At 43.4% G+C, this 25,200-nt stretch overlaps 1 protein-coding gene across 1 annotated transcript in view; it reads left to right on the top strand.

Moving 5' to 3' along the window:
* Positions 1-25,200, top strand: part of LOC124043812 (kalirin-like) — a 291,619-nt gene that overhangs the window by 103,880 nt on the left and 162,539 nt on the right. Inside the window, 2 exon segments of the mRNA XM_046362792.1 lie at positions 16,986-17,060; positions 23,235-23,349. Coding sequence (XP_046218748.1) covers positions 16,986-17,060; positions 23,235-23,349 — 190 coding nt within the window.

Raw genomic sequence — 25,200 nt, 5'->3', positions numbered from 1 at the left:
GCCTATCTATGTGTGTGTGTGTGTCTTTGTACTGTTTGTGTGTGTGTCTTTGTACTGTGTGTGTGTGTGTGTGTGTGTGTGTGTGTGTGTGTGTGTGTGTGTCTTTGTACTGTGTGTGTGTGTCTTTGTACTGTGTGTGTGTGTGTGTGTGTGTGTGTGTGTGTGTGTGTGTGTGTGTGTGTGTGTGTGTGTGTGTGTGTGTGTGTGTGTGTGTGTGTGTGTGTGTGTGTGTGTGTGTGTGTGTGTGTGTGTGTGTGTGTGTGTGTGTGTGTGTGTGTGTGTGTGTGTGTGTGTGTGTGTGTGTGTGTGTGTGTGTGTGTGTGTGTGTGTCTTTGTACTGTGTGTGTGTGTGTCGATTGTCTGCTGTGTTTGGTCCACCGGTGACTTGTTTAGAGTCTGTCAGAGGCAAGAGCGTCATTTCAGTTCCCTCTGTCTGTTTGTCTGACATGGGCTTTTATAGTCTTTCTGTTGTTTCATTAGAGATGGGTGACAGCCTCCGTTGTCTAGCTTCCTAGATTAAACAGGGCAAGGGACTTTTTTTAGGCATCGCTTTTATCTGGAGCTGACTCAATGTTCAGAGATTTACGGGAGCTGCTTACTCAGGTGAAGTATATTCTGTTGTCCTCTTCTCAAAATGAAGTTTGCCCCATTCCTTTTGACGGATAGTTGAAGGAAAGGCTTTTGAAATGATGGCTACCGACAAGGTATCCTCCTGACTCACCACAACAAAGTACTCGTCCTCAATGGCAACATAGTCCCTATTTAGTGCACAACTTTTGACCTGAGCCCATAGGTCTTTGGTAAAAAGTAGTGCACTATATAGGGACAAGGTTGCCATTTGGAACACAGGAAATGTGTGAATAAAGTGTTTTGGTAGATGGTTAACTTATTGCGTCGAGCCAACCCGGATCCGGGATCATGACTACAGCCTCAAGCCCATTACCATAACGCAACGTTAACTATTCATGAAAATCGCAAATGAAATGAAATCAATATGCTAGCTCTCATGCTTAGCATTTTGTTAACAACACTGTCATCTCAGATTTTCAAAAATATGCTTCTCTACCATAGCAATACTAGCATTTAATATTTAGCGTTAGCATTTAGCATTAGCATTTAGCGTTAGCATCACCAGGCAACATTTTCACAAAAACCAGCAAAAACATTCAATAAATCATTTACCTTTGAAGAACTTCAGATGTTTTCAATGAGGAGACTCTCAGTTAGATAGCAAATGTTCAGTTTTCCTGAAAGATTATTTGTGCAGGAGAAATCGGTCCGTTTTCTGCGTCATGTTTGGCTACCAAAAGAAAATTAAAATTCAGTTATAAAAACGCCAAACTTTTTCCATAATAACTCCATAATATCGACTGAAACATGGCAAACGTTGTTTAGAATCAATCCTCAAGGTGTTTTTCTACATATCTCTTCAATGTGGTATCGTTCATGGAAGTGTGCTTCTCTGTCTGTATCCCATGGCAAAATGAGTGTTACTGGGAATTACGCACCAATGGCAAATGTAGTCTCTTATGGCCAATCTTCCAATGATATGCCTACAAATACGCCACAATGCTGCAGACATCTTGGATGAACGGCAGAGCGCATAAGCTCGTTCACAGCATATTCACAGCCATATAAGGAGACGTTAGAAAAACACAGCGTCAAAAATCCTGTTCATTTCCTGTTTGAAGTTTCATCTTGGTTTCGCCTGTAAGATCAGTTGTGGGGTACTCACAGATAACATCTTTGCAGTTTTGAAAACGTCAGTGTTTTCTTTCCAACACTGGCAATTATATGCATAGTCAAGCATCTTTTCGTGACAAAATATTGCGCTTAAAACGGGCACGTTTTTTTATCCAATAATGACATATAGCGCCCCCATAGGTTGAAGAGGTTAACAGTATAGGACATTCTAGCAATTCCAACTATTTCTCAGAGAACTGATTCTTAGTTTGCATGCAACAACATGAAACAATTTCAAAGATTTTACTGAGTTACAGCTCATATAAGGAAATCAGTCAATTGAAATCAATTCTATGGTTTTCACATGAACGGGTATACAGATATGCATCAGTTTTACAGCCTGTGTTTGTCATGGCTGCTCAGTTAAACAACCTGTCCTGATTTGTCATACACGCTTGCTAAAATAAATGTATTAGCAAGCCTTCCTTCATGACCTGGCCTCTCTGGAAAATGGTATAAAATCAGCTTGATCCCCTCTGGCGAAGACCTTCTTTTTTTATATTTTCAGTGGTATTGTTAACAAACAATGCCCCTATAAAGAAAATTGGAATTAAAAAACAGCTTCAGCCCCTGGTTCAACCGTGATCTGGTTACTCCCCCTCAATAACATTTGGCGAAAGGCTTGGAACACACATACTCAGGCTGACTGGCTCTCGTTCAGGCAAATGAGAAATAAGTGCACTCAGGCCATCCGGAAGGCCAAAGGTAGTTACTTTAAGGAGCAGTTCTCTCTCTGTGGGTCTAACCCCAAGATGTACTGGGAAATGGTGAAAGAACTGGATAATAAACCCTCCTCACAGCTGCCCATTTCCCTTAATGTTGATGATGTGGTTGTTGCATGGCTGCGCTCTTTAATTACCACTTCATTAAGTCAGGATTCCTATTTGACTCAGCCATGCCTCCTTGCCCGTCCAACATTTCCTCATCTCCCACCCCTTCTAATGCAACTATCCCCAATGCTTCTCCCCTCTTTTTCTCCTGCTCCGCTACAAAGTTTCTCCCTGCAGGCGGTCAATGAGTCCGAGGTGCTAAAGGAGCTCCTTAAACTTGACCCCCAAAAAACATCTGGTCAGATGGTTTAGATGCTTTCTTCTTTAAGGTTGCAGCCCCTATCATGGCCGAACCTATCTCTGATCTTTTTAACCTGTCTCTCCTCTCTGGGGAAGTTCCCATTGCTTAGAAGGCAGCCACTGTCCATCCTTTATTTAAAGGGGGAGATCAAGCTGATCCTAACTGCTATAGGCCAATTTCTGTTTCGCCCTGTTTATCAGAAGTGTTGTAAAAACTTGTCAATAATCAACTGACTGGCTTTCTTGATGTCGATAGTATTCTCTCTGGTATGCAATCTGGCTTCCGCTCAGGTTATGGATGTGTCACTGCAAACTTAAAGGTCCTAAATGATGTCAAATCAATTCAAAACAAATGTTATTTGTCACATGCAGATGTAGACCTTACAGTGAAATGCTTTCTTACAAGCCCTTAACCAACAATGCAGTTTTAATAAAAAATAAGTGTTAATAAAGTATTTATTAAATAAACTGAAGTTAACAATAAATAAAAATGAAAAAAATAAAAGCACAATAAAATAACAGTAACGATGTTGTGCTGCTATTGTTATTGACTTGATACGGTACACCATTCTATTCTTGTGGGCCAGCTAAGGAGTATTGGTGTCTCTGAGGGGTCTTTGGCCTGGTTTGCTAACCAGGCCAAAGAACATCTGCTGTCTCAGCCACTGCCTGTCACCAAGGGGGTACCCCAAGGCTCAAACCTAGGCCCCACGCCCTTCTCAATTTACATCAACAACATAGCTCAGGCAGTAGGAAGCTCTCTCATCCATTTATATGCAGATGATACAGTAGTCTTGTACTCAGCTGGCCCTTCCCTGGATTTTGTGTTAAACGCTGTACAACATAGCTTTCTTAGTGTCCAACAAGCTTTCTCTGCCCTTAACCTTGTTCTGAACACCCCCAAAACAAAGGTCTTGTGGTTTGGTAAGAAGATTGCTCCTCTCCCCACCGGTGTGATTACTTCCTCTGAGGGTTTCGAGCTTGAGGTAGTCACTTCATACAAGTACTTAGGAGTATGGGTAGACGGTACACTGTCCCTCTCTCAGCAAATATCCTAGGTTAAATCTACACATGGTTTCCTCTTTTGTAATAGCTCCCAGCTGCCAAACAAACTTTGATTCAGATGACCACCCTACCTATGCTAGATGACAGAGACGTAATTTATAGATCGGCAGGTAAGGGTGCTGAGCGGCAAGATGTTCTTTACCATTCGGCCATCAGATTTGCCTCCAATGCTCCTTATTGGACACATCACTGCAATCTACACTCCTCTGTAAACGGGTCATCTCTGTATACCCGTCGCAAGACCCACTGGTTGATGCTTTTTTATAAAACGATCTCAGGCCTCACTCCCCCCTATCTGAGATAACTACTGCAGCCCTCATCCTCCACATACAACACCCATTCTGCCAGTCACATTTCTGTTTAAAGTTCCCAAAGCACACACATCCCTGGGTCGTTCCTCTTTTCAGTTCGCTGCAGCTAGAGACTGGAATGAGCTGCAAAAAACACTCAAACTGGACAGTTTTATCTCAATCTCTTCATTCAAAGACTCAATAATGGACACTTACTGACACGTGTGGCTGCTTCGCGTGATGTATTGTTGTCTAAACCTTCTTGCCCTTTGTGCTGTTGTCTGTGCCCAACATTATTTGTACCATCTTTGTGGTGCTACCGTGTTGTGCTGCTGCCATGTTGAGTCGCTACCGTGTTGTAGTCATGTTGTGTTGCTACCATGCTGTGTTGTTGTTTTAGGTCTCTCTTTATATGATGTTGTGGTGTCTCTCTTGTCGTGATGTGTGTTTTGTCCTACATTTTTATGTTTAATCCTAGTCACCGTCCCCACAGGGGGCCTTTTGCCTTTTGGTAGGCCACCATTGTAAATACGAATTTGTTCTTAACTGGCTTACCTAGTTAAATAAAGGTGAAAAATATATAAAAATCTGTTGGTCACAGATAAAAACAATCGGCCTCGCAACGGCAACAGCTGCAGTCAGCATGCCAATTTCATGCTCCTCAAAACGTGAGACATCAGCGGCATTGAGTTGTGTGTCCTTTTATTGTCCCCAGCACAGCCTGTGTAATGATCACACTGTTTAGTCAGCTTCTTGATATGCCACACCTGTCAGGTGGATGGATTATCTTGGCAAAGGAGAAACGCTCACTAACAGGGATGTAAACAAATTTGTGCACAAAATCTGAGATAAATAACGGACAATTTCTGGGATCTTTTATTTCAGCTCGTGAAACATGGGACCAACACTTTATATGTTGCGTTTGTATTTTTTGCTCGTTTGCTCGTGCTTGTTCGTTACAGTTCCTTTGTGTGCTTTTGCCGAATTGACTTCTATGACGCCTGTACACATCTTTCTTTCTACAAAAGGGCAATAGTGTCACGCCTGCTCCCGCTCCCGCTCTCCCTCCCTGGAGCTCGAGGGCGCCAGGCTGCCCGGACGCGACGCACTCCTGACGCTTATCATTACTCACACCTGTTTCCCTCGCCACGTGCATCAGCCATTTCATTGGACTCACCTGGACTCTATCGACCTGCTTTCATGACCTCCCCTATATATGTCTGTTCCCGAGTTTGTTCCCCTTGCTTCAGCATTAATTGTCGTATGTCGTTTTTGTTACCTGGTTCTGCCACTCTTCTTGTCCTGTTCCATGTCTATGCAAAATGAAATGTGGACTCTCTATACCTGCTTCTCTTCCCCAGCGTCGGTTCTTACAAATTGATGCGCTGGAGGATATAAATAGCTAGCCAATGCCGAACAGCGATTGTTAAAACTCAGGTGCTTGATTCTCCGCGGAGCAGCAGCGTTCTCAGGACAATAGAGCTCAGGCAGGGAAGCGTAACACTCTCTGTGTCCAGAATGTCACCCTCCATTCCCTTTATTATGCACTGCAGTTGAACAGGGCCCCATAGGGTACTCTGTTTATCAGACGTTGACTATTTTACGTCTCATTAAGAGGGGGGGGGAGAAGAAACCCGCACACTGCTCTTGATGGTTTCACTGCTCTTTAATAAGCTTTATGTTTCGGCCTCACGGCCTTCGTCAGGGCTTTTGTGATTAATTTTTTTTTCCTGCACCTTTATGTAGACCTGGCTCCACCCACATCCGTTCCACGCATCGAATGGGGTTGGAGTCGAGGGGAAACAAATAAGTGCTACCAAATATAACAATATACATTTCAGAAATATTCAAATAAAGTGTGTACATAAAACGTATTGAACACGTCTGTAAAACCACGATGAGGGCATCGACCTACCCAGCCAGTTTTCATAAGTCATTGGGTACAGCGCAAGAAAAACGTCAGAGTAATCTGAAATGGTGGCATAATTCATGTTCACATTTACAACATAACATACATAGGCATTTCATCATTAAGACTTTTAGGAAATAATGTCTCCTTAAGGGGAACAAAGGAGAACTAAGGGGAACTGCAGGTGCAGGTGAAGGGGGACTATTCCCTCTGATCATGTGCTCCCGAGATGAACGTGATCTCCTGATACTCCCCAGCATCTCTGTCATTGACTGCTAGTTTGTCTTCATGAATTACCAGCCCGATTTCCCAAAGACCAGGTTGCATTTCGATTCCCATTTTTGCATAATCGATCGCTGATAAGCACCCACACTGAGATTTTCACTTGTTCCTTACTGTGGGAGACAATGTGCTCCTCTACGTTCCAAATGGTACCCTATTACCTACGTAGTGCACCCTATTCCCTACAGGCCCTGGTCAAAAGTAGTGCACTACATAGGAAATAGGGTGCCATTCAAGTAGTAATCCACATCGGGGAGCCTACTCCAGCCTCAGAACCCGGGCCAGTGCACACGTGTCTAGCATCCACCATTGATTGTGCTGGTTCAGGGCAGGGTTGACTTTATTAGGCACCAAACAAAGAAAAAAAACTGATTGAAACAGGGGAGGGTAATACCTGAACTTAGAAACACTATTTTTCATGTTTCGTTGCAAAACATTTTGCTACAGTGTGCCATAATGAAGACGACCCAGAAGAGGAGGCCCATAGGGTTTTAACATGTCTCCATATCTTCAGGAACCACAGGACAGGCAGGAAAGCCCTCAGTCTATGGCCCCCCGCCATGTTTTTGTTGTGTTGGAGCTCTTTGAGGAGGTTTGCAACACTAGTGAGGCTGGCCCTCTCTCCTCTCCTGTTCTCCCTTGTGTTGATCCGACACTGTTGCTGAGATTCAGTAGCCTAGGGTAATACTGGGCCTCCTGGTGGGACATTGATCATTTCCTCATCCCCCTTTCCTATTTTTCCTGTCCTCTCTCCCATCCAGCTCCATCCCCTGCTGCACTCCTCCTCTCCTCTCTGTTTATTTCTCTCTTGTCATTTTCCCCTCCTCTTCTCTGCATAAATGAGGGGCGAAGACCTGTTGATGGATCGTTGACTTCCTCAGAGATGTGTGTCAAGGTCTGGCATGGCGACCATCTGTCACCGTGGAGAGAGGCAGAGAGAAAGACAGCGCGAAAGGGGGAGAACAGTTTATGTGATTTGGAGGGAAGGAGGGAGAGAGAAATGGGGAAAGGGCAGCCAGGACCAACACAGCACTCTCTCTCTCTCTCTCTCTCTCTCTCTCTCTCTCTCTCTCTCTCTCTCTCTCTCTCTCTCTCTCTCTCTCTCTCTCTCTCTCTCTCTCTCTCTCTCCCTCTCTCTCTCTGCCCCAGGGACTTTTCTTTCGCCTGAGTTCTATGAGATGTAATCATGCCTTTAATTTGTTATGACCCGTCATTTGCATGTATTTCTCATCTGAGCCAGACCGTGTTTTCATACCAGATGCTTATCCCTCGCCGTCGCTCAGCCTATTGCCTCTTTCTTGAGTCCCTGCTCTTTCCAGGAAAATAAACGCTGCTTGATAAAAGGGATTGTAGCCATTTCACTGGCATTGTTTCGTTGTTTTGTAAGGCAAAGGGGGTTCGTCACAATTCATTAATGGCAGCGTGAGGAGAATACACTGCGTATTCATTCTCCCAGAGAACATTTTCTAATAGACAACATTTGTACCACTGAGGAGCAAGCAATCAATAGTCTGCAAAGACACCCAACCAAGCGGTGCATACAATATTTGTCTCTCTCGAATGCCAGGTTGTATCTTGATTAGGACTTAATGGTAAATATTGGCTGGTATTTAGTACTTGCAGTACTTGCAGAAACCAGCAAAACCTCAAAGGCATTGATCTTGTCAGCATGTGCGTATAGTCTGGCTGTTAAAAGCACATTAGGATGTGGTAGTTAAGTCATAGTTAGTGGCGTTGACCAGTGTTTTTTTTTCTCAGTTTTTCCTCAGTCTGGATTGGCTTGACAGTGTGTCAGTGTTTTGCCTCCTGGGGCTCTGAGGCTGGTGGTTAGGGGTTAGCGGCCTAGCTGGGTATTCTTCTGGGTGGCGGGGGTGAGAAGGTCTGGCAGTCTGGGGTGAGACAGTCAGTGAAGGATTGGCAGCTGTGACATTGGCTTCCGTTCCAGGCTGGCTGGCTGGCTACAGATACAGCATAAATAGCATCCCTGATCAAATCCTTAGAGACTTTCTGCTGGGTGTATGTGTTCCAGCTCACATGTGTCCTTGGTAGTGGAACATTTTGAAAAAGTAGTGCACTATATAGGTAATGGGGTGCCGCGAGTAGAGCAAGGAGTCTAGTTGCTATCTAGCATTAAACTTATCTTATAAAAAACAATCAATCTTAACATAATCACTTGTTAACTATACATGGTTGATGATATTACTAGGTTCACTTAATTTATCATCGAATCACAGCCTACTTCGCCAAACGGGTGATGATTTAACAAAAGCGCTTTCGTGAAAAAAACCCCACCATCGTTGCACCAATGTACCAAACCAAAAACATCAATGCCTTTCTTAAAATCAATACACAAGTATATATTTTTAAACCTGCATGTTTAGTTAAAAGAAAGTCATGTTAGCAGGCAATATTAACTAGGGAAATTGTGTCACTTCTCTTGCGTTCGGGGCAAGCAGAGTCAGGGTATATGCAGCAGTTTGGTCCGCCTGGCTCATTGTGAACTGTGTGAGGACCATTTCTTCCTAACAAAGACCGTAATTCATTTGCCAGAATTTTACATATGACATAGCATTGAAGGTTGTGCAATGTAACAGTAATATTTAGACTTAGGGATGCCACCCGTTAGATAAAATATGGAACGGTTCCGTATTTCACTGAAAGAATAAACGTTTTGTTTTTCTAAATGATAGTTTCCGGATTTTACCACATTAATGACCTAAGGCTCGGATTTCTGTGTGTTTATTATATTATAATTAAGTCTATGATTTGATATTTGAAAGAGCAGTCTGACTGAGCGGTGGTAGGCAGCAGCAGGCTCGTAAGCATTCATTCAAACAGCACTTTCCTGCGTTTGCCAGCAGCTCTTCGCAATACTTGAAGCACAACGCTGTTTATGATTTCAAGCCTATCAACTCCCAAGATTAGGCTGGCAAGACCATAGTGCCTATAAGAACATCCAACAGCCAAAGGTATATGAAATACAAATGGTATAGAGATAAATAGTCCTAGAATTCCTATAATAACTACAACCTAAAACTTCTTAACTGGGAATATTGAAGGCTCATGTTAAAACAAACCACCAGCTTTCATATGTTCTCATGTACTGAGTGTAACCGACGTGAAATGGCTAGTTAGCGATGGGGCGCACTAATAGTGTCTCAATCGGTGACGTCACTCGCACTGAGGCCTTGAAGTAGTGGTTCCCTTTGCTCTGCAAGGGCTGCGGCTTTGGTGGAATGATGGGTAACGATGCTTCGTGGGTGTCAGTTGTTGATGTGTGCCGAAGGTCCCAGATTGGGGCGAGGAGAGAGACGGAAGCTATACTGTTACATGAGCATGGAACTTAAACGTTAGCTTTTTTACACGGCACATATTGCACTTTTACTTTCTTCTCCAACACTGTTCTTTTGCATTATTTAAACCAAATTGAACATGTTTCATTATTTATGAGACTAAATTGACTTTATTTCTGTATTATATTGAGTTAAAATAAAAGAGTTAATTCAGTATTGTTGTAATTGGTATTATTATTATTATTATATATATATACTGTATATATATAAAATATAAATATATGTAAAAAATCGTCCGATTAATCCGTATCGGCTTTTTTTTGGTCCTCCAATAATCAGTATGGGTAAGGATGTCTCAACGTTTCATTTGACTGTCTTGTCATATTTTATTATCCCTCTGGTAAAAACAAAGAACGCTCATCATTGTTTTAATAATGTGAAATATTTGAGAAGCAAGAATAGATTTGCCCTTGATCCTACTGTAGGGCTCTCATTTGGTTGTAAGTTCAAGACCTGAATATTTTGCTTTGAGAAAGCACACATGCTGCAGCCAGAGCATGTCCAAACGACAATGATTTCTTACTTAACATCTTGTACTATACTATTCTTGGCTTTAGTATGGACCTTGTTCTAAAGCCGCCCTTGGGACAATAATGTCTGGTTTGGTCACTTGGATCCGTTTTTTTGTGGTATTCGTTCTTGAGCCAACCTTGTCTCTCAGCCCGTATGACACGCGATGTCTGAAAGATTTACCTCTGAGTGACATACTGCAGACTGCAGAATGGAGTATTCAGAAACATTAGCTATCATTCCCTCAACATTTCCTCTACACACGATACGTTTTTTTCTTCGAGCATCAGGCATATTTGAGAAATCAGGGTGCTTGCTCTGTCTCCTAATGTAGCATTTGAAAACACTGCAATAGAAAAATGGTGATTTCGCAGGGATCAATGGAGATGTATTTAGGAGATTTTTACTGTCTTCAACCCAGTGTGTTCTGGGTAAAGGATTAGACACTGTGCTGCCTCCAGGACCGAATGCAAACCAATTTGGTCTGGCAGCGCTCTGTTCATTACCCAATCAGGGGTTCACATCAGCGACTGGGTTGTGTCGTGGGCCGGGCCTGTGTCTGATCCGAGACCCCCTTAAACCCTCCCTTTTTTTGGGGCAAGTCCATATAACATTTATCAGTGACAATATAAAATCCTCACAGTGGTATGTGTTTGTGAGGAGGCTGAGTCTCTAACTCAATGCTTTATCTCAGAGGGAGGAGGCGGGGCTTGACCTGTTTTTCTTTGTCGATGCGTTGCCATGGGAAACCACCGTCTCAGCCAATGAGAGGGTGTTTCTGGAGGAGGGCAGATGAAACAAAGCAGCAGTGCAGCTAGACGACAAGGAGACAATGAGCCTGTCTGGCTCTGCTCAGAGACATACTGACTGAGGGATGCGTTCCAAATGGCACCCTATTCCCTATATAGTGCACTACCTTTAACCAGGGCCCATAGGGGATAGGGTGCCATTTGGGACATATGCATGGTCTGTGTGCCCCCCTGTTCATTGTCTCAGTTGTCAGGCAAACACTGTGTTTGGTGTAGTAGTACACTGCCGTAGTCAATTAAAACATAATGTGTAGATTGTGGAGTTTTCGTAGTGAAGTGAACAGTGTGGAACAACCATTATTGGAGTTGCCAGTGCATGTCAATCTGTTGATTTGTTATTGTAATTCATGGGTGGATTTTAAATCGGCTTCATTTTTCAACACTGTACCTCTTATTAACACCTGGCCCCCTCAATAGCTAGACATATGGAATGATTCTCTAGGTTAGATTAGTAGTCAGTGTACATGTACAGTTTTTGCCTAGATGGATCCAAGTGGAATTCTTCTTGCTTTTGCCACATTTTTGCCTTCTGCCTTCTTTGTACTGGCCTCAGTAAAAATGTTCTGATTAAAATCATGTGCTTTGCCTTTATAATTAATGACAGAGTGTGAAAATTAAAACTTTGAGGAAAATTCAATTGAAGCCAATTCGACAATGATTAAAAAGACAAATGTTAGTTACGATTGGCTCAAAGTGACTGGCTCAAAGTGATTCATTTTTCCAAATTATATTAGCCTCAAAGAAGAGGACATTTGTAGCCTTGATAGGCTGGACCTGGGTGTATTCACAAGTAACCAAACGGAATTAAACAGGCCGACACAGAAAGGGACCAACCTGAATTTGTCAAATAAGAAACTCTCGTTTTTGTTGCAAAACATTTTGCTACAGTGTGCACTAATGAATACACCCATTATGTGTGTATTATGGCATCAGCTATAGATCAATGTTGTCTGTATGAAAACAATACTATGTTATTGTGTTTCTTATTGAGTGTTATAGTCCATCTATGCACACACAATATTGAGCTTGTATCTCAACCCTGAGCTCCTCCACTGTCTCAGCTTGGTACAGTTGTAGTCTATTCCCTACATAGTGCACTTCTTTTGAACAGGGCCCACAGCCCTACATAGTCCACTACTGTTGATCAGAGCCCTATGGACCCTGGTGAAAAGTATTGCACTTTAACATAGCATAGGGTGCCATTTGGGACGCGCACTTGGTCTGTGTGACCGATGAACCATTAAAGGAGGTATGCTGTTTTTTAAAGCCCTCATTGCCTCTCCTCCTCCAGTTATATTGGTGTGTGCTTAAGGTAAATGTAGCCTAATTACTCACAAAGGGAATTGAGAAAGTGCCTAAACTCATCCACCCTGCGGAGTTGCTTTGACATCATATATTAAAGTGAGTGAGTCATCGTGGCTGTCTGTCTCTGAGGAAGGCACTTACTCCCCACAATAAACTGAACATGCGTAGTTATGGAGGAAAGGTTTTAGGTTTTAACCCAATAATTCATAGTGAAGGTCGTAAGCATAAAGAATGCCTTCAAAATGTATCAGAAACAGATTGGAGAGAAAGGGGGCCTCTCGAGTGGACACATGGTAACAGACAGTAACTGAGTCTCATGTGGAGAGGATGGGCACTTTCCCTCCTCCCTCTCCCTCACTCCCCTCCCCCCACCACTCTCTCTCTCTCCCATCCCCCCTCTCTGTCAAGAACTTGTCCTGATGTCCTGTTGGTCCCTCCGCTCCCCAGCTTTCAGGCCCAGGATCAGTGAGGCAACCGATAGCTCTCCTAATGATTTACTTCAAACACAGACGGCTGATGTTTGTGACACTCCGGTGACCGCTACCACGTGTTTCGGTCCGCTTTCGAGAAGTAATGATGGTGGCGTCTTGCCATTAGGGGCGTCGTTATCGAGTAATGTCACTGCACACTCTTTTCTAAGACTTTAGAGCCGAAAGCAATAATAATTAAACTGCTTTATTTGACAATGTGTTTTCCATCAGTTGGAAGTATTTGCGGAAATGTTTTTCATGATTTGTCCCAATGGCACCCTGTTCCCTACATAGTGCGCTGCAAAACGTGTAGGCAATGGGGTACCATTTGGGACACATTCCATAGTCATTCTGGTGAAGATGTAGTGTGTCATGGACAGGTTGTACCTGTGGAGTGCACTTCCGCTGTCTTCACGGTGCACCACAGGTCAGGATGAAGAATGCCTCTGGTGTTTTGATGGTTAGAAGGTGAGGACAACAGGGAGAATCTGACATCCAGAGCTGGGGTCCTCCCTCCCTCCTCTCCGTCTCTCTCTGGATCCCAGGACAGAGACGTATTTACAAGGCTCTGTGGGATTGGAGGGCCGCCTGCCTCCTCTGCCTGCCAGACTGCTTCACTCAACCGGGTTGGGCTATAGACAGGGGGAGAACAAGACACTAAGCTGAGAGGAATCAGCCTTTGTCAAGTTGAAACAAACAGGGAAACTGTCCATCCTGCCTGGTGCTACGGGCCCTCAGCCATCTGACAGCCCATGTCAGGAACAGGCAGTAAGACGTCAGGTCAACTCCATGGGATCGGAGGCAAACGGATTCATCCCATCTCTGTACGGCTGAAATAGCACACCGCGTGGTCTACTCTGGAATGTTCTTTGGAACGCGTGGTCGGTAAATCATGTTCTGTGAAGAGGCTGTGTCTCCTAGCCACAGCAGGCGATGGTGGACATGTGCACTTTGTTTTCTGAAACCTGCCACTTTTGGACATGCGGGACTCTAGCGGAGAGGGTTTCATAACACACCAGACGGCCGACCAGCTGAGCGAACCGAGAGTCCTGCAGGGAGAGAGAGAGAGAAATAGATCACAGTGCTTTGTTGTTCAATGCTCAAACAGTGCGGGGGACACACACCTCACCTTATCCAATCGGAATCGACAAGAAACGAGTACATACTTATTGATTTGGTGTGACTCATTGCTTGGGTGGGTTTCTTGCTCATTGACGTTGCACATGCTATGCTCTGATTGGCTGCTCTATACTAGGCAAGCCGCCAAATATTTTGGTCAGATTGTGCAGATATTGAGTTGGAATGCAGTGAGCTTTTTTTCCTGTCTGTTTTGCCTCGTGATCATTTGCTGGCCTCCATCCATTTTTGGTTGATTCTGATCTCACAGATGGTCAGTGCCTTGCATCCATACCCCTGTCTATGAATTTCAGATTGGTTACATTTCTTGAGCTCTATTTTAAAATCGAACTTCTGGACAGAATTACTGTGATTCCATGCACAACACTCAAAGCACAGTAATAATCTATTTAAACTCGAAATATGCCATGGCTCTACGCTTCCATTTTGTACAATGATTACATGATGTGCTCCTAAGTAGAAATGTAGAAGCACACAAATACATCTAGGAGAGCAATGGCTAAAAGTTAGTGACTAAAAGTGTTTGGGAGTGATCCATGCTCAATCAAGCACAAGCCTGTGCCCAATTTTCTGTCTGCCCTTTAAGGGATGGAGCGTTACCGTGGTAACTTGGGCACTGGCTTGTCTGTGATGGAAAAAAAATCTAGACAGTTTCATCGAACTCAAATGAACATTGAAAACAACCTACTGTAGCATGTGAACAAAACGATGTAACAAGAAACACGAGGACAAATGTACACTTAATAGTAGCCTTTCTTTCAATTTGACCAACTTCTACACGTGGGCTTTGGATTGATTTTTTTGTTTATGTTCCCAAATGCTCTGCGTGACCACCCCGCTCGCGTGGCTAGTGAAATATACATTCTTATCCCCCAATGATAAAAAATCTACCCGCATTTGAAAAAAAAAAAAAATCTACCCGCAATTTCCAACCCTGGTCATGACTGATAGTCATGATACACTATATATACATAAGTATTTGGAAACCCCTTCAAATGAGTGGATTCGGCTACTTCAGCCACACCTATTGCTGACAGGTGTATAAAATCGAGCACACAGCCATGCAATCTCCATAGACAAACATTGACAGTAGAATGGCCCTGACTGAAGAGCTCAGTGACTTTCAACGTGCCACCGTCATAGTCATCAAAATGATGTTGGATTCATTTGCTGTTTTGTTTTTGGTTGTGTTTCAGATTATTTTGTGCCCAATAGAAATGAATGGTGTGTCATGTATTGTGTCATTTTGGAGTCACTTTTATTGTAAATAAGCATATGATATGTTACTAAACACTTCTACGTTAATGTGGATGCTACCATGATTACGGATAAGTCCTGAATGAATCGTGAATAATGATGAGTGAGAAAGTTACAGACGCAGAACTATCATACTCCAAGACATGCTAACCTCTCAGCATTATATTAACGGGGGGAGGTTAGCATTTTTTGGGGGTGTGATATTTGTTCTTCTGTAACTTTCTCAGTCCATTATTCCCTATCCGTAATCACGGTAGCGTCCAAAATAATCTGAAACACAACCAAAACAAGCAGCAAATGCATCCAACATCATTTTGTGCCAGGAATATGGGACCAAATATTAAGATTTTGACTACTTTAAAACACATAGTGAATTTGTCCAAATATTTTTGGTCACCTAAAATGTCATTTTATGACATTTTATGAAATGTTTTGCTCATTTTTAGCCCGACCAGATCACTGTCCCTTGGCCTCTAATGGAAAATATACTTAGATGCTTTTGCTCATCGTGGATAGCGCTTTACTGACAGAATACCATCTGTCTCTAGCGCAAAGGTCAACGGTGAAGGTCAAATTGACTTAAAAGTTGACTTCAGATCAGTGTTGATCAGCCTCTGAAAATCCTCGGGAAATTATAATTATATCTATGCGATCAGCATGGTGGCACCATTCGTGTGGAGAACGCTTTGTTTCTAGGACAAACTGTTTTAGAAGTTTGAGACCCATACTTAGGAAAGGAGATGAAGGATCATAGTGAAAAAATTACGTCAAGTAGTATTTTAGTGATTTCAAGCATAAGGGTTCATGGGTTACGGGTTAACGAATTTTAACACTTGATTTGTGGTGTTTTTAGTGGTTTTTCATTTGTGCATATACTGTAACATAAACTATTGAAAATACGATTGTGTTCTTTGAAATAAATTGTTATTTCGTATTCTGTCACCCTAAGACATTCATAAACGCAACCAAATTAGATTTCTTTTTTTGCGGTAGCGTATATCAAAAGTATTTATTAGAATGTTGACGTCCAAAAGACTAGCGTTACGCACTTGAATAAGACTCAAACACCTTGTGGGGGGGGTGTTCAGTTGTTTTCCCATATCACGCTGTGGTGTGGTGTGGAGAATGGTCTTCATCCTCCAGCTCGTTGTGCTGCTGTTGCGTTGTGATCAATGTCCTTGCCTCGCCTCTCCCCCTGTGTTTTTGTGCGATCAAGAGAGGAAAGTGGCCAGGCACGGTTGTGAATACCAAGTCTGTATGCAGTGTGAAGTCAATGAGAGGGAAAGAGCGGTAGAAACCTACGGTAATAGCTTTGTAATAGTCCTAAATGGTGCTCTGTGATTCGGGAAACATTCTCTTGAATGCAAATGAACCTATTTTCGATGCTCATATACCATGCAGGACTTTAACGACGATATTACAGGTATGTGATTACAGATGATGAGAAATAATCAGCTAGGCCTAAAAAAAAAATATAGCATAGAGTACTGGAACATACCATTATGTTTGTTCTCTTTTTTTAAATCGTCATTTATCCCTGTTCTAATGTCATTGGCTTAGAAAACTTTGTGAAGAAAAAGTTCTCAGAGTCTGGGAAAAACATTCAGGAGAAGTGCGAGCTTGTCTTTGTGTTATCTATCATCATCATCAGACTGTAGTTATGTGTTCCTTTTATTTCAGGAATGTACATCACTTAGTGAGATTACAGAGATGAAAGCTGATTAGCTGAATCTTGTCCTGATTGGCTGAATCTTGTCCTGATCTGACTCTCTTCCTCCTCTCCAGGGTCCTTCAGAAACGATGCGATTAAGGCGTCTGATGTCCTGCCTGTGCTGAAAGAGAAAGTGGCCTTTGTGTCAGGTGAGTGTGTGCCTGCGTCGCCTATTCCCTAGCCCTGTCGGCCCTGTTCCAAAGTAGTGCACTACTGGGTACTGTTTGGGTTGCAACAGTGACGCTTCAGTTTGACGAATCCACTATGGGATATCATGAAGATGTTTTATTTTCTGGCCCGGCAGTGTTCATGGCAGACCAATGCTGAGGAAATTCCCATGATAAGTATGATTTAGTAGCACATGACAAGTATGATTTAGTAGCACATGACAAGTATGATTTAGTAGCACATGACAAGTATGATTTAGTAGCACATGACAAGTATGATTTAGTAGCACATGACAAGTATGATTTAGTAGCACATGACAAGTATGATTTAGTAGCACATGACAAGTATGATTTAGTAGCACATGACAAGATTTATGATTTTTAGTAGCACACAAGTGATTTAGTAGCAAGTAAGTGATTTAGTAGCACATGACAAGTATGATTTAGTAGAACATGATAAGTATGATTTAGTAGCACATGACAAGTATGATTTACATTACATTTACATTTATGTCATTTAGCAGACGCTCTTATCCAGAGCGACTTACAAATTGGCACATGACAAGTATGATTTAGTAGCACATGACAAGTATGATTTAGTAGCACATGACAAGCATGTAGACGTTTAACCATCGGCACAACAACAACAACTTTTACGTGCGGGAAAGAGAGTTTCTTTCTCATTGAACAAGTTCAGGTAGGTCCCTCCCCGTTTCGGTTGTTTAGCTTCTGTTTAGTTACTAGGGAATCATTTTGTCTATTTGATCCAATGAATTAACATGAAGCACCAGCAGAGGCTACATCAGGACATGTGATTGGCCATTAGTTCAGACAGGTCATAACTTCGCTAATACTTCCTTACGGATCATAATGGCTGTTCAGAGACTGAAATGAGAGATCACTCATTCTGCGGAAAGGGAGAGGGTCAGTTGCACACAACTGAATGCAATCAAACAAAATGTTTCTTTCCACCTTTAACCCCAACCACTCTGAATCAAAGATGTGCAGGGGGGTTGTTAGGGGTTAACTGCCTTGCGGAACACCTTTCCAGCTCTGGGATTGGATCTAGCAACCTTTCAGTTACTGGCGCAACGCTCTAACCACTAGGCTACCTGCCATCCCATGATATCCTGTTGTAGCAGAGTACCTTACATTGAATCACAACCTCTACATGGGCTGTCAGTTTTGCTTTCCAGTACTGTTGATGTAAGGCTGGGGACCCCTATGGGCTCTGGTCCAAAGTAGTGCACTATATAGGGAATACGGGTTCCATTTGGGACATACTGGATGTCAGTACAAGGACAAATCACATTCCCCTCCCCTAGACCTTACTGTAGCTTAGATGATGATGTCACCCTGGTCATTTCTACTGTACAGGACATTCTCGTTACAGAGTTCAACAGTACAGTGTGCAGACCTGGGTTCAAATACTATTCAAAATCTTTCAAATAGTTTTAGCGTTTGCTTTAGCATGGCTGCAGGGCCAGATGGGTGGGGTTTGCAATTCTGTAGGTGTTCTATTGGCTCTATTGTGGTAGCCAAGCTCAATCAAACACAACATTTGAAATGATTTAAAATAGTGTTTAAACCCAGGTTTGGACAGTGGAGATAAACATTTCCATGACCTCAATGCTCATTAATACAATGCTGCTGGCCAGAATCCCTCCAAGTTCATTGCAGCCAGCCAGTGTGACTAAAACATATTTTTTTGCCTTTTGTTTCATCATTTCTGACACATCTCTGAATGACCAGGGTAAACAGGTCAAATGCTGGTGAAAAAAGCTGACTTGGGAATGGGAGCTGACTAGAACTCTGTTCTAAAAACAAGTTCAACGCCATGTGGAATAGAGAGAATCTCATTTAGTCTAATAATCTAAGGCCGTTGTTAACTCAAGGCATTCTTTGAGCTGTAAAGAAGATATACAGATATTGGGGAGGGAGGTAGCCTAGTGATTAGAGCGTTGGACTAGGAACCGATACAGATATTGGGGAGGCAGGTAGCCTAGTGATTAGAGCGTTGGACTAGGAACCGATACAGATATTGGGGAGGCAGGTAGCCTAGTGGTTAGAGCGTTTGGACTAGGAACCGATACAGATATTGGGGAGGCAGGTAGCCTAGTGAACGTTGGACTAGGAACCGATACAGATATTGGGGAGGCAGGTAGCCTAGTGATTAGAGCGTTGGACTAGGAACCGATACAGATATTGGGGAGGCAGGTAGCCTAGTGATTAGAGCGTTGGACTAGGAACCGATACAGATATTGGGGAGGCAGGTAGCCTAGTGGTTAGAGCGTTGGACTAGGAACCGATACAGATATTGGGGAGGCAGGTAGCCTGGTGGTTAGAGCGTTGGACTAGGAACCGATACAGATATTGGGGAGGCAGGTAGCCTGGTGGTTAGAGCGTTGGACTAGGAACCGATACAGATATTGGGGAGGCAGGTAGCCTGGTGGTTAGAGCGTTGGACTAGGAACCGATACAGATATTGGGGAGGCAGGTAGCCTAGTGGTTAGAGCGTTGGACTAGGAACCGATACAGATATTGGGGAGGCAGGTAGCCTAGTGGTTAGAGCGTTGGACTAGGAACCGATACAGATACAGAACCAGTCAAAAGTTTGGACACACCTACTCATTCAAGGGTTTTTCTTTATTTTTACTATTTTCTACATTGTAGAATAATAGTGAAGACATCAAAACCATGAAATAACACATATAGAATCATGTAGTAACCAAAAAAGTGATAAACAAATCAAAATATGTTTTATATTTGAGATTCTTCAAAGTAGCCACCCTTTGCCTTGATGACAGCTTTGCACACTCTTGGCATTTTCTCAACCAGCTTCATGAGGTAGTCACCTGAAATGCATTTAAAATAACAGGTGTGCCTTTTCAAAAGTTAATTTGTGGAATGTATTTCCTTCCTATTGCGTTTGAGCCAATCAGTTGTGACAAGTTAGGGGTGGAATACAGAAGATAGCCCTATTTGGTAATATACCAAGTCCATATTATGTCAAGAACAGCTCAAGCAAGCAAAGAGAAACGACAGTCCGTCGTTACTTGAAGGTCAGTCAATCCGGAAAATTTCAAGAACTTTGAAAGTTTCTTCAAGTGCAGTCGCAAAAACCATCAAGTGCTATGATGAAACTGGCTTTCAGGAGGACAGCCACAGGAAAGGAAGACCAAGAGTTAACTCTTCTACAGAGGATAAGTTCATTATAGTCAACTGCACCTCAGATTGCAGCCCAAATAAATGCTTCACAGAGTTCAAGTAACGGACACATCTCAACATCAACCATTCAGAGGAGACTGCGTGAATCAGACCTTCATGGTCAAATTGCTGCAAATTAACCACTACTAAAGGATACCAATAAGAAGAAGAGACTTGCTTGGCCCAAGAAACATGGACATTAGACTGTTGGAAATCTGTCCTTTGGTTTGATGAGAAGGTGAACGGATAATCTCCGCATATGTGGTTCTTACCGTGGAGCATGGAGGAGGTGTGATGGTGTGGGGGTGCTTTGCTGGTGACACTGTCTGTGATTTATTTAGAATTCAAGGCACACTTAACCAGCATGGCTACCACAGCATTCTGTAGCGATACGCCATCCCATCTGGTTTGTGCTTAGTGGGACTATCAATTGTTTTTCAAAAGGACAACTACCCAAAACACCTCCAGGCTGTGTAAGGGGCATTTGACCAAGAAGGAGAGGGATGGAGTGCTGCATCAGATGACCTGACCTCCACAATCACCCAACCTCAAACCAATTGAGATGGTTTGGGATGAGTTGTACCTGAGAGTGAAGGAAAAGCAGCCAACAAGTCCTCAGCATATGTGGGAACTCCTTCAAGACTGTTGGAAAAGCATTCCAGGTGAAGCTGGTTGGGAGAATGCCAAGAGTGTGCAAAGCTGTCATCAAGGCAAAGGATGGCTACTTTGAAGAATCTAAAATATATGTTGATTTGTTTAACACTTTTTTGGTTATTACATCATTCCAAATGTGCTGGTTCATAGTTTTGATGTCGTCATTATTATTCAACAGGCTTGTCACTCGAAATCATTGAGAAAACCCAGCAAGAGCCCCTTCTACACGCTCACCTTATGGAAACAAGTGGTGATATTTTCTCACCAATGCTCTGTAGGCCAGATTTTTGCATATTACAGGACATTTTGGACAGAGGGAAGGTCGTTCTTCACTGTTAAGGTCTATTTAGAAGCATTGTCGGCCTGTCATATGGGCTTCAACAATAACACAGTAAGGATACATCCTCTGTTATCTTGTCTTATGGAGGGAGCATTGTTACGTACGCTCAGTTTCCAAGCCTTTAGCCCCATCTTGGGACCTGTCTATTGCTCTGAAGGCAGTTTCACTTCTGCCGGAAAGCGAGCAGATGAAATATCTCTCCTTTACTGATTGTCCTTACATCTGCAAAGTGAGTGTGTGAGCTGCACGTGCCGTCAGTCCACCATTCGTACCCAACCCCGCCTTTATGCCTAAGATCAGCAGCAATTACAAGAGTTCATGGCTTTCCACCCTCCGCCCCTCACTTCTACGAAAGAGGAGCGTCTCCACCGTTTATCTCCAGTGCATCCTTTGCATATCTACTTGGATAGAACGAAAGCATGGCGAAATAACTCTTCGTGCCTTGGGCGCCCCCCTGCAAGTGTGGGCTCCTCTTTCGTCAACGAATATCCCATTGGATAGGCTATTACAGTATATTGGCTTATAATAGCAAGGGTTTTACCGCCCCCCGTAGGGTCTGAGGGCTCATTCCACCAGAGGTATGGCTACCTCTTGGGCGCTGTTCAAAGCCATCTCTTTGCAAGAGATTTTCAATGTGGCGTGTTGGGCCACCCCTCATACATTAATGAGGTCTTAATGACTGGTTGTCACTGCACCTTCCTCAGAACCTCTGAGGGGTGATGCTGTTGGGACTACCCTGGCTTTGCAGAGCATGTCTGCGATACGGGAGTTGGCCATATCCCATAAGTGAGACATTGAAATTAGTATTCGTATTCGTTACTTGCGTAACCCCGGTTCTATGAGAATATATGGGTGAAATGTCTCACTGCTCGCACGAGCTCAAGGAAGAGAACCATGCTTGAGAATGACCAGAGGATTTGCGAGTGGCACCTTATAAGGAGGGAAGGGACTCACCTTGTTCGCCACTCGACCTGTCTGTCTCCAACAGATCTTGTGTGATTGGTTCGCTAGAGCGAATTCCATAAGTGAGACATCTCACTCATATATTCTCATATAACCAGGGTTATGCCAGTAACACTCATTATTTTCTCCCGTAAATATATCGAGGTTCCCCAAGCAGTAGAGTAATGTTGGCCTCATCTCTGTGACGAGGCCCAGTGTGTGGTGCAGACACACACACACACACACACACACACACACACACACACACACACACACACACACACACACACACACACACACACACACACACACACACACACACACACACACACACACACACACACACACGCCGAGGGGGGGGGGGGACCTTGAGGATGAAAGACTGGTGGACATTTGTCAGAGAGGGGAGGGGGAGGCACGGGGGAGTTCCGCCATCCGAGGGGGTTGGTTCTCCCAAAAAATGTCAACAAAGATCTGTCACCAACAAAATCCCACCTGGACAAGGCCCTCCATGCCCTTCCTCTGGGGCGTTGTTGCTGCATTGCCTCCCTGTCTCCCTTGCTGTTGCCAAGTTCCATGAGCACCAGGGATAAACAAATGTACATCCCCCTCAAACAGGTCATGCATCCCTCTACACATGGGATGAGTCCCAAATGACACCATATTCCCTATTACAGTGCACTACTTTTGACCATGGGCTCTGGTCAAAAGTAGTACAAGAAATAGGGTGCCAATTTAGGATAAAGACCTAGTAAATGAGAGACATGAAGATAGACCCTTTCTACCCTCATTATGTTGTATACCATGTCTTACCGTAATTGATGCACTTTGAGAGAATACTGAGCATCGCAGCATGAAGCTTTAGTACCATATGGGCCCTGGTCAAAGTAGTGCACTCTATAGGGAATAGGGTGCCATTTGGAGCGGAACCCTGATGTGCACTTAAAGCTCTATCTATTTCTGACATATTGCTCTCAAAAATAAGGAGATTTCCACTGTCTGTGTTCCTACAGGAGGTCGTGATAAGAGAGGTGGCCCCATACTGACCTTCCCTGCCAGAAGCAACCATGATAGAATAAAACACGAGGAGCTGCGACAGCTGGTGACGTACCTCTCCACTGTGCCCAGGTAAGAACAGTGGAGAGGTATCTGATTTATGATCTGTTTTTTGCTTTTTAGATCACATTGAATAAGATTGAAGCAGTTTAGCATGTTTCAATCTTGTTCTGGAGTCAACTCTGCAGAATGGTCACTAGCTGGCACAGCCACAAAGTCATCAAATCTGATTTGAAACATAACCCTAACCTTAACCCTAACCGTAACCACACTGCTAACCCTAACTTTAAATTAAAACCAAAAAGGCACATTCTTACAATATAGCCCATTTTGACTTTGCAGCTGGCATATCTAAAGGGGAATCACGTAGTTTTGCCTCCAGGACAAGACTCATGACAATAAACGTCAACCTGCAAGATTACATGGACAGATGGGACCTGATCCTAGATCAGCACTCCTACTCTGAGACGCTTGACACATACGGTCCCTGGACTCATTTCATAATCATACTAATGTAAACATGACTTAATGTATGTGGCTAGCAGGAGAAACATGCCGGTGACATGTATGCTGACACACATTAGAGCGTACTTCAGCATGGTTCATTCTGTTATGTTGTCGTAAGGAGATGGTCATCCATGTCGTGGTGTACGGTGCGTTCGGAAAGTATTCCGATCCCTTGACTTTTTTCCACATTTTGTTATGTTACAGCTTTATTCTAAAATGGATAAACAATTGTCATTGTTTCTCGTCAATCTACAGAAAATACCCCACAATGACAAAGCAAAAACAGGTTTAGACATTTTTGCAAATGTATAAAAAAACAAAAATAAAACAAAAATAAACAACATTTCACATTTACATTTACATAAGTATTCAGTTCCTTTACTCAGTACCTTTGGCAGCGATTACAGCCTCGATTTGTCTTGGGTATGACCCTACAAACTTGTCACATCTGTATTTGGGGAGTTTCTCCCATTCTTCTCTACAGATCCTCTCAAGCTCTGTCAGGTTGGATGGGGATCGTCCCTGCACAGCTATGTTCAGGTCTCTCCAGAGATGTTCGATCGGGTTCAAGTTCCGGCTCTGGCTGGGCGACTCAAGGACATTCAGAGACTTGTCCCGAACCCACCTCTGCGTTTTTTTTTTGGCTATGTGCTTATGGTCATTGTCCTGTTGGAAGGTGAACCTTCACCCCAGTCTGAGGTCCTGAGTGCTTTGTAGCAGGTTTTCATCAAGGATCTCTCTGCACTTTGCGCCATTCATCTTTCCCTCATTCCTGACTAGTCTTCCAGTCCCTGCCGCTGAAACACATCCCCACATCATTATGCTGCCACCACCGTGCTTCACCGTAGTGATGGTGCCATGTTTCCTCCAGATGTGGCGCTGGCATTCAGGCCAAAAAGTTCAATCTTGTTTCTCATGGGCTGAGTCATTTAGGTGCCTTTTTGTAAACTCATGTGCCTTTTTTACTGAGTAGTGGCTTCCGTCTGGCCACTTTACCATAAAGGCCTGATTGGTGGAGTGCTACAGAGACGGTTGTTCTTCAAGAAGGTTCTCCCATCTCCACAGAGAAACTCTGGAGCTCTGTCAGAGTGACCATCGAGTTCTTGGTCACCTTTCTGACCAAGGCCATTCTCCCCCGTTTGCTCAGTTTCTCCAGGTGGCCAGCTCTAGGACGAATCTCGGTGGTTCCAAATGTATTCCATTTAAGAATGATGGAGGCCACTGTGTTCTTGGGGACCTTCAGTGATGCAGACATTTTTTTATACCCTTCCCCAGATCTGTGCCTCGACACAATCCTGTCTCAGAGCTCTAAGGACAATTCCTTCGATCTCGTGGCTTGGTTTTTGCTCTGACGTGCACTGTCAACTGTGGGACCTTATATAGACAAGTGTGTGCCTTTCCGAATCATGACCAATC

Source organism: Oncorhynchus gorbuscha, linkage group LG09 (genome assembly GCF_021184085.1).
Source record: "Oncorhynchus gorbuscha isolate QuinsamMale2020 ecotype Even-year linkage group LG09, OgorEven_v1.0, whole genome shotgun sequence".
Lineage (NCBI taxonomy): Eukaryota > Metazoa > Chordata > Actinopteri > Salmoniformes > Salmonidae > Oncorhynchus > Oncorhynchus gorbuscha.
Note: the sequence above shows the minus strand (reverse complement) of the source record. Positions and strands in the feature narration are given on the sequence as shown.